This window comes from Fukomys damarensis, unplaced genomic scaffold, assembly GCF_012274545.1.
Source record: "Fukomys damarensis isolate Sample0158 unplaced genomic scaffold, DMR_v1.0_HiC HiC_scaffold_12, whole genome shotgun sequence".
In the NCBI taxonomy this organism is placed as follows: domain Eukaryota; kingdom Metazoa; phylum Chordata; class Mammalia; order Rodentia; family Bathyergidae; genus Fukomys; species Fukomys damarensis.
In genome coordinates this window covers 29210181-29224501 of record NW_022900924.1, presented here as the reverse complement: position 1 = coordinate 29224501, position 14321 = coordinate 29210181, and the positions used below count along the sequence as shown (strand labels likewise).

General features: G+C 34.5%; 1 protein-coding gene across 1 annotated transcript in view; it reads right to left on the bottom strand.

Moving 5' to 3' along the window:
• Serpini1 (serpin family I member 1) overlaps positions 1-14321 on the bottom strand; it is an 87877-nt gene that overhangs the window by 27951 nt on the left and 45605 nt on the right. The window contains exons 2-5 of the mRNA XM_010606688.2: positions 13035-13301; positions 11228-11458; positions 8939-9133; positions 7239-7443 (exon numbers count right to left, since the gene is read on the bottom strand). Of these exons, the coding sequence (XP_010604990.1) occupies positions 7239-7443; positions 8939-9133; positions 11228-11458; positions 13035-13284 (881 nt within the window). The 5' untranslated portion in view covers positions 13285-13301. The remainder of the gene's footprint in view (positions 1-7238; positions 7444-8938; positions 9134-11227; positions 11459-13034; positions 13302-14321) is intronic.

Here is a 14321-nt window from a genome sequence, read left to right as displayed (position 1 = left end):
TAGACTGAAAGTGAAAGGATGGAAAACAATTCTCCATGCGTCAGGAGTCCAGAAAAAAGCAGGGGTAGCAATCTTATTCTCAGATAAAGTAAATTTCAAACCAAAACTCATTAAGAGAGACAAAGAAGGACACTACATCCTTGTAAAGGGAACAATTCAAGAGGAAGAGCTGACAATCATAAACATATATGCACCAAATATAAATGCCCCCAACTATATAAAACAAATATTAAGTAACATGAAAAACCAAATAAGCACTAATACAATTGTAGTGGGGGATTTAAATACCCCACTATCACAAATTGACAGATCTACTAGGCAGAAAATCAACAATGAAATAATAGAACTGAACCAAGCTTTGGAACACATGGACTTAATAGATGTTTATAGAGTATTCCACCCCCAAAAACCAGAATATACATTCTTTTCGGCTGCACATGGATCATTCTCCAAAATAGACCACATACTGGCTCACAAAACAGGTCTAAATAAATGCAAAAAAATTGAAGTCATCCCCTGTTTATTATCAGATCATAGTGCAATCAAACTAGACATCAATAGCACAAGAAACTATAGAAACTTCACAAGCACATGGAAACTGAACAACACTCTCCTAAACAATCAATGGATTACAGAGGAAATTAAAGAAGAAATTAGACAGTTTTTACAAATAAATGAGAATGCCAATACAACATACAGGAATCTTTGGGACACAATGAAAGCAGTTCTACGTGGAAAATTCATAACATTGAATGCCCACACTAGGAAAACAGAGCGGGCTCAAATAAACAACTTAACGATGAAACTTAGACTCCTAGAAAAACAAGAGCAAGAAAAACCCAAAGCTCGAACAAGAGAGGAAATTATAAAGATCCGAGCAGAAATCAATGCAATTGAAATTAAGAAAACGATACAAAAAATAAATGAAACAAAGAGCTGGTTTTTTGAAAGAATAAATAAAATTGACAAACCCTTAGCTAATCTTATCAAAAAAAGGAAAGAAAAGGCTCAGATCCATGCAATTAGGAATGAAAAAGGCGAAGTCACAACAGATCCGAAAGAAATCCAGAGGATCATGAACACCTACTTTGAGAACCTGTACTCTAATAAAATGGAAAACACAGAAGAAATGGACAGATTTCTAGATACTTATGAATTACCAAAGTTGAACGAAGAAGATAAAAACATTTTAAACACCCCAATCACAATCAGTGAAATTGAAAATGTAATTAAAAACTTACCAACAAAGAAAAGCCCAGGCCCTGATGGATTCACTGCTGAATTTTACAAGACATTTAGAGAAGAACTACTACCATTACTCTTCAAACTTTTCAATGAAATTGAAAGAGAAGCTATACTTCCAAATTCATTCCTGGAAGCAAGTATCACTCTGATTCCCAAACCAGAGAAAGATACAACCAAAAAGGAGAACTACAGACCAATCTCCTTAATGAATATAGATGCAAAAATCCTTAATAAGATACTAGCAAACAGAATACAGAGGATTATTAAGAAGATCATCCATCATGACCAAGTCGGATTTATTCCAGAGATGCAAGGGTGGTTCAACATACGAAAGTCAGTGAATGTAATACATTATATTAACAAAGTCAAGGACAAAAACCATATGATCCTCTCAATAGATGCAGAAAAAGCATTTGATAAAATTCAACACCCATTCATGATAAAAACCCTGCAAAAAATTGGAATAGATGGTCTATACCTCAATTTAATAAAGGCTATTTATGAAAAACCATCAGCCAACATCATATTGAATGGCCAAAAACTGAAAACCTTCATGTTAAAATCAGGAACAAGACAAGGATGCCCACTATCGCCACTTCTCTTCAATATAGTTCTGGAAACATTAGCCACAGCAATTAGACAAGAGAAAGAAATTAAAGCAATAAAGATAGGAAAGGAAGAAGTTAAACTATCATTATTTGCTGATGATATGATACTCTACATTGAAGATCCAAAAAACTCCACCAAAAAACTTCTAGACTTAATTGACAGATTCAGTAAAGTATCTGGATACAAGGTGAATACCCAAAAATCAATAGCCTTTCTATACACAAATAACAGACAGACAGAAAGAGAAATAAGGGAAAAAATTCCTTTTACAATAGCATCCAAAAAAATGAAGTATCTAGGAATCAATCTAACAAAAGAAACAAAAGATCTCTACACTGAAAACTACAGCACTCTGAAAAAAGAAATCGAAGAGGATATAAAAAAATGGAAAGATATCCCCTGCTCCTGGGTAGGAAGAATCAACATAGTGAAAATGGCCATACTACCGAAACTGCTATATACATTCAATGCAATGCCAATTGAAATTCCAACACTATATTTCACAGAACTAGAAAAAAGAATCCAAAAATTCATTTGGAACCACAAGAGACCTAGAATAGCAAAAGCCATTATAGGCAACAGTCACATGGCACCAGGTGTAACAATTCCCAATTTGAAACTATACTACAAAGCCACTGTGATAAAATCAGCATGGTACTGGCAAAGAAATAGGCCTGAGGATCAATGGAACAGACTGGAAGACACAAAAACAAATGCAGATGTACTCAGCTACCTCATCTTCGACAAAGGAGCTCACCATCCTCAGTGGAGGAAAGATAGCCTCTTTAATAAATGGTGTTGGAAAAACTGGATATCAACCTGTCACAGATTAAAATTAGACCCTTATCTTTCGCCATGCACTAAATTAAAATCCAAATGGATTAAAGATCTAAATATTAAAACAGAAACATTAAACTTGCTGGAAAGTAAGTTAGGCAGAACTCTGGAAGACATTGGTATAGGAAAAGACTTTATGAACAAATCCTCAGTAGCACGGGAACTAGCAGAAAGAATCAACAACTGGGATCTCATCTTACTAAAAAGCTTCTGTACTTCAAAAGAAACCATTAGCAGAACTAAGAGACAATCTACAATGTGGGAAAAAATTTTTACCAGCTGTACCTCAGACAAAGGACTATTATCAAGGATATATAAAGAACTCAAAACAATCAGTCCCCCCAAATATAAAGACCCGATCCAAAAATGGGCATCCGAAATGAACAGACATTTCTCATACAAAGAAGTGAAAGCAGCAAGAAAATATATGAAAAAATGTTCCACATCACTGGTCATTCGAGAGATGCAGATGAAAACAACACTGAGATTCCACCTCACCCCACAAAGAATGGCTGCTATCAAGAAATCACACAATAACAAATGTTGGCGGGGTTGTGGGGAGAAAGGAACCCTCCTCCATTGTTGGTGGGAGTGCAGACTAGTGCAACCACTATGGAAATCAATATGGAGATACCTCAAAGAGCTTGGACTGGAGGTTCCATTTGACCCAGCCATCCCTCTGTTGGGTATCTTTCCAAGAGAACTAAAAGAATCATATCACAGAGAAGTATGTGCACCCATGTTTATAGCGGCACAGTTTGTAATAGCTAAATCTTGGAAACAACCTATTTGCCCATCCGTTGGAAACTGGATAAAGAAGTTGTGGTTTTTCTATAAAATGGAATATTACTCAGCCATAAAGAGCGAGAGAATAGATTCATTCATAGGAAAATGGATACATATTGAAGATATACTCCTAAGTGAAATAAATAAGTCCCACATGTGTAAATACCAAATAGTTTCCCTGGTGTGAATATTCTGCAACAATGCATAAGATTCTAATAAGATTACTGACATTTAGAAATGGGAGGAAAGGAGCTAAAGGTGTAGGGAAGGTGTGATACGTAGGGGAAGAACAAAAAGGGAAAAGAAAAAAATGTGAGAGAATGAAAAGATGAAAATAAAGTGTTTGTAGATGGGGAGGGGAGGAGGGGGTGAAGGGAGGGCAGAGGTAATGGGAAAAAAATGAGAATCAAGACTTGCCATGTAAAGGTACATGATCCCAACAATGAATGTAACTGTACTGTATCCCTAAATGTACCAATAATCTCAATTAAAAAAAAAAAAAAGAAATATTTATATAAGTTCTAGTATAGTAGAAAGTAAACATCAGTTCTGTGAAGCAGGACAAGAATGTGATCAAATTGTAGGAATTTAGGTTTTCATTTTCAGAATATATATATGTGAATAAATCTTTAAATCGTTAAAGACTGACACTTGAATAAACCCAAGAATAGAGCTATTAGAAACATTTTGCTGGGGATTTAGCTCAGTGGTTCCAGTACCTGTCTGACAAGTGCAAGGACACGAGTTTGATCCCTGATACCAAAAAAAAAAAAAAAAAAAAAAAAAAAAAAAAAAAAAAAAAAAAAAAAAAGAAAAAAAAGAAAGAGAGAAAGAAAAAAAAAGAAAAGAAAGAAAGATTTTTACCAATGCTAAAACTGGATCACACAAACCATTACTTTCATTGAATGTTTAGTGCTGTAAAATGGAGAGGGAGGATAGTTTCCCACTGATTACTAGATCACGTTAAGTATTTGAAAACTTGCACTCTGTTCAAAAGGGAAACCAAATTTATCTAATCTAGCTATTTAAAGTCCCCATATGTGCATTAGCCGTGCAGAGGGAATTTGTAAAACTCTTGGAAAAATGTATGTACGGTAATTAGCTGGGCCTGGTTTAGTAACGGGCATCAATATGAGCAAGTGAACTAAACTATTTCATAATTGAAGAGCATCTCATAGGAAATGAAAATTGAACTTTCTAGTGCTGCAGCCTTCAATTTCTCAGTGGACAGGATCCAGGGGCCACATTTTCTAATGAACGTGGTTGAGTTAGTATATGATACTTACTAAGCGTTCATTTAGGGGGCTGGGGATTTGCCTGCCTCACAAGCACAAGGTCCTGAGTTCAATAAAATAAATAAGTAAATAAATAAACATTGAGCATTCATTTAGAATTCTATTAAAATAGTACTCAACAACTTTATACCTTCACAGAATTAAAGCATTTGGAGGAACTGTCCTTAACTTATGAATGTTAATAAGGGAATCATGAACATTAGTGAATTTCTAATATTATCAAAAGGAATTCCCTAGAAAATGCCACAAAAAATAAAATTTTAATAAAGAAAGGTGAACAGATGAACGTTAATATGGACTAAATGGTTAAAAACTTTAGATATGATTTAGAATATAATTTAAACTCATATTAACGTTTGAAAGTAAATTGTACTTTGGAGTTAAGATATATGGTTTATCTATTTCATAAGAATCAATTATTATATATAGTTTTAAGATATTAAGAAACTGTTTTAATTATAAAAATCATTCATAATCTTAAATATTTCAAAATCTATTGCAACACCACTTTAAAAAGCATAGATTCAATTATCATATATTTTTACAGTAACATTATTTGTTAGATATTCATTGACTATCCATGACAGCAGGCTTACAGTGGAATTTTTTAATATAAATGTATTCTCATGGAAAGTGATTCATGCTGAATATCTTAGCCAAAGAGGAAAAAAACATGAAAGACTCAGATTGGATTACCTTAATTTTTATAAGCAAGCTGAGAAATGTATGACTATATATTACGGATGGTAATGGCTAGCCAAAAATATGTTCTAGCCAAAAATATCTATAGTTCCAAATAGATCTCTTTCAGTAACATAAGCAAAGTATCAGCTAAGCTTTTGTGAAAATAGGCATTTATATAAGTAACTTTTAAAAAAATGTTATGAGTGCTTGTTAATATTACATGATGATTGGGCCTATTTTAGGAAGTTGGTGCATACATTTAATATATTTTAATCAACCTCAATCCCAATATCTCCGTCTCTTTTCTTCCTCCCCTCAGGCTTGTTCTCTTCCTGAGGATTCCCTACATCAGAATAAATATAAATGAGTTAATGATTTCAAGAACAAAATAAAAGATTGAAACGGTAATGGGAAAAAGGGAGACAGATCTTTTTCATTTGGAAATGGGACCAAGAGATGGAACAAAGGAGGATCAAGAGGGAAGGGAAGGGGACGAAAGAAGAAATAACTGTGCTATGCACATTACCAACTCCCCATGTGAATGTAAGCATTATGCACTGCAAAACGCAATAATAAACACTTTAAATTTTTAAAAATGAGTCGAGTTTTAAATAATTTAGCGTTAATGTTTATCATTTATAACTTATTTAGCCTTATCACTTTTGTATTTTCACGATGACTAATTACATTTGAACCATTTTGTTAATTTGGAATGAGTGTTAGAACTGTCCTGCCACATATACACGTATATTTATTTGTAATTTATTGGTGTATCTTGTGGTCTGACCTAACTTTACACAGTATGTTTGTAAACATGCTGTATGTGTTAACTGATCTAGCTTTCTTACTAGGTTTTAAGGTATTCAGTGATGGAGTCAGTATCATCAACTGAGTTTTATTGTACAAACATTTACTGTATCTCTTTTCTGGTGAAGAAAATTGGTTCTGCCTCAGAAGAACTCACAGAAGGAAAGCAGGACTCATAGACAGCGATATTATTGTGGGACGGAATTCGGCAATAATGAGGAGGTGCAAAAATGAGGCATGAGAGAGGGACACCTGCTCCAACAGACAGCTCAGGGGAGGTTTCCTAGAATGACGGGGATCGGAGAAGACTCCGAAGGATAAGACTAATATCTGGCAAGGAAATGTGAGGAGGGCATTTTAGGAACATAAATGGAAACTTCAAGAAGTGAAAGGGGCATGATGGATGTAGAATATCTACAGCCACATGTGGAGAGAGCATGCTACAAAATGGTGATGTGCTGATTGGCAGAGGTGGAGTTGAAGAAGTGAATGGCAGTCAGGATATTAAAGATTGTTCATGGATTTTATTGTTTCAGCCACATCAAGGGCTTTTAGCAGAGTTGCTTCTTCTTAATTATTTTCGGTTGCCTCTCAGCACCTAGCACAGTGGTTTGCACGCAGTTTTGCCAACAATGCCAAAGATTACTTTCCCTCCAGCTACAGTCACCTTCAATAACGAAATGAAAAGACTGTCAATGAAAATAATATTCAGAGAACATCGATTGAAAATCTTCTAAAATAAAGTTAAGACTATCGAATCACATCTGAATCTCAGTCTCGGGACTGAATGAATCAATAAGTAAACATGTATGCCTGGGAAGCAAACATATGAAAGAATACCAACAAGAAGAAAAAGGAGAATAAAGAGGGGAAGAAGAGGAGGAGGAGGAGGAAAACAAAGAATTTCATTGTGTCACACCTTCACTGACCGCCTTCCCTTCCTGCTGTGGGAGGAGTTGCACCAGAGCCTCTCACCTGGGCAAGTATACTTCTACTTTTTGTTTCTTCACAGAGTTGGCCCATTCTTCAATCAGTTGTGCTTTGACCAACGGCTCTAGAGTAGCCAGTGGAACTTCCTGTCTTGACAATACCAGCATCATGCTTATCTCATCGCCCTCATACGGTATTTCTAGGACTTGGTAGATACCACCAGCCTCATTGGAGCCATCACTAAATTCCCCTGAAAAGGACAGAAGGGCCGTAAAAGTTCCACGTCAAAAGTCGCTTTTAAAAGATTTAATTCTGTTAGGACTTTTTCAGAAATAGCATATAGAAAATAAGAATTTTGGGCATCTAGAAAATTGTCCTTGAAATTAAATGAATTTTAATGTTCCAGAGCCTTGCAAAATTTACTTTTAGAATCCCCAGAATATTTTCACATTTGTCAAAACATGTTCTGTAGATTTATTTTTACTTTTAAGTGAGATAATTCAAAATATTTAAAGCATATTACAAAGAACAATAAAAACTCTGGTTACAAAAATAAACCGTGGCTTCAAGTTGCTATAAATCACATTTAACAATATTCATTTGATTCCTAAAAAGGGAGTTGGCTTTGTAATACCTGGTACTCTGATATTACCACAACTACAAGTTTTAAGGCCACAATTATACAGCTAAAATGAAATCTAGTCATCCTACAATAGTCTAGTGCAGTGGTGGCAACCCTATGGCATGCCTACCACAGCAGGCTGTTTGTATTTCTGGAAGCTCCAGTGGGTTTTCCATCACTGGTCCAATGTATTTATGATGATTAAAATCTGAAATTAGGCAATTGGAGATTCTATTAGGCTTGAGATTCTATGAACTTAGAGAAATTATCTAGGCTTGCAGACAACAGTCTTTAAAGCTGACTTTTCTGCCACTGCTTTAAAATTTCCGTTTTCAAAAATTAGTGTAATGCTTTTTAATGAACATTTTTCTATAGTAGATTTTACGTTAAACATTTTTGTCTTCATACAAATGTGTATTTTCCTTTCATATTTTGACTATTAGCTAGATTTGCTGTGGTTATAGTCTTTTAATATTACAATATACTTTAAATAGAATAGACTATTGGTTCTAACATACACTTGGCTTAAAATTACATTTCTGCTTATGACTTAAATTATTATACTTTGATTTATTACATAGAAAGGAATAACACACTTAATTGAAGAGACCAAAGAAACATCATTGAAAACAATATTAAGGGTATTAAATTTTATCACAAAGTACAGTCAATCAGTAAATGAAACTGAATGAACAATTATTTCTGGCCATACATGTTTTTTAAATTTTTAAATAAAAAAAATTTTAAATGACTGTGTGAGAACTGTTGTAATTCAAAAAGTGGTAAGGAGCCTAAATTAAGTGTTTGGTGAATCATACAGTTCAAGGAAAAACATTCCAAAGGCAGTGATTTGTGGAGTAAATCATAATGTTCTTGAATCATGCCAGATGTTTTCAGATGAAAAGCCACTTAGCAGTTATGATCAGATATAGGAATTAAGGAAACATATTGGAAAACTGTCAACATCTAATTACAAGTAGCCTTTGAAAATGCAGGTAAGAAATTTGAATTCTAGCCCAGATTAGACTGACAAAGAGTTTGAGTAGTGAATATTTAATTTTTATTTTTCTAAAATTTATTCATGTACTACAAGAAGAAAGAAATAAAACCCCAAACTGCTCACCATAATAAAATTCTCCTTGTTGATACATCATTGGAATTTGGATCTCACTTTCATCATCTTTAGTGAAGGAAAAAGTTCTGGTATTTTCAGGTCTAAACTGTGACTTCCAGTTGCCCTTGAAATACACAGCATTGATGAGGGCCATGTGAGTGACAGCATCAAAATCCCGTGGGGACACCAAATCTTTCAGCAGATCTATTTAGGGAAAAATAAACAGATAGAAATGCATATTAAATTGGAAAATGAAGGGTATGGAATGTTATCAAACCACTATGTGATACAGGATTTCATAAATATTGTATAATACATGTATAGTAAACATAAAAATATCTTACTTTCAAAGAAAAAAATATCACACACACACACACAATTATGTAGTTAGCAACTAAGGACATTCAAAACAACAATGCCAGGGCCAGGGATTTAGCTCAGTGGTTCTCCCACCTGCCTCACAAACACAAGGTCCCTAGTTCCATCCCCAGTACCAAAAACAGACAACAAACAAACCAAAAAAACATGGATATGCAAAACAGCAATGCCACCCTAAGTAATACCAGCAGCATCCTGACATACAAAGGACGCAGCACATGAAATAGAATTTTAGACTTCCCACTTTGTAGCTGCAATGTCTTAACACTGAGTGAGCACGCAAATGTTTCTAAGTTGATTCTTGAACAATGTGCAAGATTAAATGTCATCCAGCTCCAACTTTTCTCCATGAAGATCGGATATCTTTCTACAAACATAACAATCACTATTGACTAGGTGAAAACAGATGAGTGAAAGCCAATTTAAATCATGATGCCTTATTTTCTATCATTTGAAATGTTCCTTTTCAAACATATTTTGAAAGCTATTTGTTCTGTGTTGTTTGCTGGAAGTGCCTAAAAGAGCTTGAAAATAGACTTCAATAATTCAATATATTTCAGGTAGATTGTTATTCCTGGTTTATTCCTTGAATGCTAAAAAAAAAAACCCTTCAAATTAAGTTTCTTTATCCTACAACTTTGTCTCATAGTTGAAAATCATAGGACCAAAATATGTTCTCTAGTCTCTTTATTTTATTTGTCGTAGTACTTCTTAAGATAGATGCCTATAATGTCAATTATTGGATGAATCTTATCTGATTATGTTTTGTTTTTTTTTTATTTTTTGTTGTACTAACAAAAATTAGATTGACATTTCTTTGGAAGCTTTGACATTAAGGATTAATTTAATCTAGAGCTATAATAATCTACCTTTATCTCATTTTTTAGATTCTAATTTCAATTTCAAAATTCTAATTTCAAAATTAGAAAATAAAATGGTAAAAGGTGGAACATCTGAGCCAACCAATGGGGTGGCATACACCTGTTATCCCAGAACTCAGGGAGGCTGAGGCAGGAGAACTGCCTCAGGTTTGAGGCTAGCCAGGGCTACACAGTGAGTTCAATGCCAAGGTGAAGTACATAGTGAGACTGTTTCAATCCCATCCCCCCAAAAAGGATTAAGAACTTAAAAAGCAAAATATGAAACTTTTGAAGATCTGAAATAAATTTTAAAATATGAATTAGAAGTAAAATTTTAATATAAGTGCTTTTCTGTGGGTAATGCAGCCAGGGAATCGAACTCAGGGCCTTTGCACTGAGGAACATCACAAGCTTTTTTGTTGTTGTTGCTGTTGTTGTTTTGTTTTGTTTTTCTTTTTGAGATAGGGTCTTGCTAAATTGCTCAAATGGGGCTCAAAATTGTGATACTTCTGCCTCAGCTGCACAGAGTATCGGGATTACTGACATGTGCCACCATGCCCATTAATGTGAGTGCATCTTGTTCTAATTCCTTCCCATTTATTTGAGCTTAAAATGGGCTGCTTTTTTTTAAAAAATAAATATTTCATTTTTTATTGCCAATCAAGTTTTGCTGTTCTAAAGCTAACAAATATCTTTAAATTTTGATTTTTACCTAATTCTATTTTAACTATTATTAAAAGAATCACCAAATGTCATTCTATTTAGTAATGAATTTATTAGTTGGCTCAAGCAGAATTCTATGCAGTAGTTAACTTTACTTTGCAGAGGAAATCTGTCAATTAGCATAGAGTTCAGGTGATCAATAGCAAAATTCTATAAGTGTTAAAAAATTAACTTCTTTCTCAAAAGTTCATTAATAAATGATATAATCTACAGGAAATAATTATTAAGACACTCAACTCAATGCTGTCTAATATTCAAAATTCACAGGATTGAGGGAACAAATACTTCCACAAATAAAAATGGTTAAACTGAGCTATTAGAGAAAAGAAGAACATACTATTTGTGTTATTCTCCACCCATTTATTGATGTAGTTGGCCACAGCTACATTTTGACTGAAGTCCACATGATTTACTTCTGCATTAAAGTATTTTTTCATCATTTGCAAAAACTTATCACTGACATGAAATCCATTTTGTATAAAGAGGGAATTGGCAATTTTCATCACATATTGGCTCTCTTCAGCAGTTACCATATTAGAAAAATCCTTCAAGAAAGAAAATTCTTCACCTGCAAGATAACAAAGAACAAGTTTATTCGTGAACATCCATGATCAAGAGGAGTAGATGAGCACTAAAACTCAGTCAGGGACAACAGGAGGACTTGGCCCCAAGTAAAACAAGCAGGCTTACTCCTCACTTTGCCATGGTACCAAGGTTCTGGTGCTTGAATTATTTCTAGGTGTTTATATAAATCTGTGTAGCTTAATATTTTCAACTGATACAATTTTTTTGTTTGTTTGTTTCATTATCATCTTGCTAGAATCTTCAAAGCACAAATTTTTTCAGTAGTTTTCTTTCAAGGCACTTGGGTTGCTTTTCTTTTTTTTTTTTTTTTTGGTACCGGGGATCAAACTCAGGTCCTTGCGCATGCAAGGCAGGCGGCAGAACCACTGAGCTAAATCCCCGGCCCTGCGTTGCTTTCTTTAAATTATTCTTATTTTATAATTATCATGGGAAATTCCATTGAATTATCTATATAAAGTTCAATTTTGCCAGGCTTTTTTTTTTTTTTTTTTTTTTTGGTACCGGGGATCAAACTCAGGTCCTTGCGCATGCAAGGCAGGCGGCAGAACCACTGAGCTAAATCCCCGGCCCTGCGTTGCTTTCTTTAAATTATTCTTATTTTATAATTATCATGGGAAATTCCATTGAATTATCTATATAAAGTTCAATTTTGCCAGGCGTGGTGGCTCGTGCCTATAATCCTAGCACATGAAAATCTGATCCATGAGAATTGTAGTGAGTTCAAGGCCAGCCTGAATGTGATTTAAAAGGGGGTGGGGGTAGTTCAGTGGCACCGTGCCTGCCCTGCAAGTTTCTGAGTTTGATCCCCGGTACCAAAAAAAAAAAAAGAAAAGAAATTCAAGATATTTCTTTAGATTTTACTATCATTAGACTTTTTAAATATTATAACTAGAAAATCCATTATAAATTGTCATAGTTATTAATTCTCTAATGAGTTAATTTATATGCACATTAGACGCATTAAAATAGAAATCATACATATTAAAATGATTATAAAATATCTTTTGGCTAGAAATTTTCCCTGATACATATAATTTTTATAATAATGTAACATTTCAATAAATGTTTGTATGCTATTTTAAAAATGGAGACACAGTTGATTTTAAGTAAAAAAATAGTCTTAACCATGTTCCTTTTCAAACATGAATCATCAAAGTTGTAATTTTTCATGTATTTGCATGATAACTGAATAATACAAGCTTTTCCTTATAGATTGGGCACTCTGGAATAGTTTATTTTTATCACAATAGAATTTAAATAATAATAATTTTGAAATGCAAGTTTTTAGACTCAGCCATGGATAGAAGCAGAAATTAACGTCTTTCTTATTTTTAATTTTTTTTCCAATACTGGGGATCGAACTCAGGACCTGTGCTTGCAAAGCAGGCATGGCGCCACTGAGCTAAATTCTTTCTTATTTTTTAATTGTTCCAGCCATAACATCTCAATATCATAATTCCCACCTCTTGTAAATATTGCTGCCTCCAACATATGACAAAATGACTAAGTTCAAGTTTGAAGTCAAACCACCTTGAGGAATCAGACTGAAGCACACGTACCAGTTTTCAAGTTGTCATAGTCCATTGAGTGGCGGATTTCTTTCAGAGTAGACCCTTGAGCCCCAAATTCCATTATTCCCATTGCGAGGGCAATGCTCATTGGAGAGAAGAGAATATTTTCATCTTCCCCAATGGCTCGAAGATGGTTGTACATATTCACTGACACTTCAACACTGGTTTCATCAGGGAGAGTGGCCCCAAACACCACACTTTGCAGAATCAGCAAAGAGAATAGCCCAAGGACAGCCATAGTGGAATGGTTTCAAGCTTAGAAAAGAATAATTTACATATTAATGATTAATTTTCTCAGAGAAATAGTACAGAAAAAATATCAGGAATTATTTCTTGATAAAATGAATCAGACCTTTCAAAACACATACAATATTAATATATCTGTAATAAAATCCCCATTAGAGTACACATTGGAAAGCCCTCAAGTGTGTGTGTGTGCTGGGAACTGAACCCAGGGCTTTACACATGCTAAGCCTGTGCACTTCCTCTGAGCTAAATCCCTAACCCTGAAAGTCTACATTTTAAAAGTCAATAGTCAAGTAAACAAATAATACTGCCGAAGTTCTAGGATTGTTCCAGGAATAAGATTGTTATGATTCTAGCCTTCATAAAGTTGAGGATGTATAGATACATATACAAGTAATTCTGTTATATTTAAATTCTTTTCATGTCTCATCCTCTATATTTTGATCATGATTTTGAACCAACCTGCTTCCACTACATTACATAGGTTAGAAAAACTATAATGAAAACCAGAAGATGCTTCCTGGACTTGAAATGAGCTATTGAAATACCACTTTACCCATCTACTACATTTAACAAAATTAATATGCTTTGTAGCTGGGTTCCCAACTGGTGGAACAAGATCAGACACACACTGGCCCCAAGGCCCAGTTTATTCATCCCCAGCTGCGGAACTCATAGGACGTGGTGACCCAGCAGAGGAGCAGAGACAGCCCATCCGTGGGGCCTGTTCCTCACGTGCTGCTTCCCTGTGAGGGTGCTGTTCTCCGTGACCATTTTCAGCAGGGAGAACCTCCTGCCAACACTGAGAATGCAGCTGAATTCTTGATTCAGCTTTGTCCTTTTATACTCGGTTTATGTTACCATTTCAGTTTATGCCAACAGATTGCCGATTCCATTTAGTATGTTTAACTCTCAGATTTATCTGCTTCTAGAATCACACTGAGGCCATATTTGTTTTGGTAAAAGGAAGCAGCATTAGTGCCCAGATGTCTTTGACTAGCATTTATGTGTCTTGCCGTGCCAGTATTC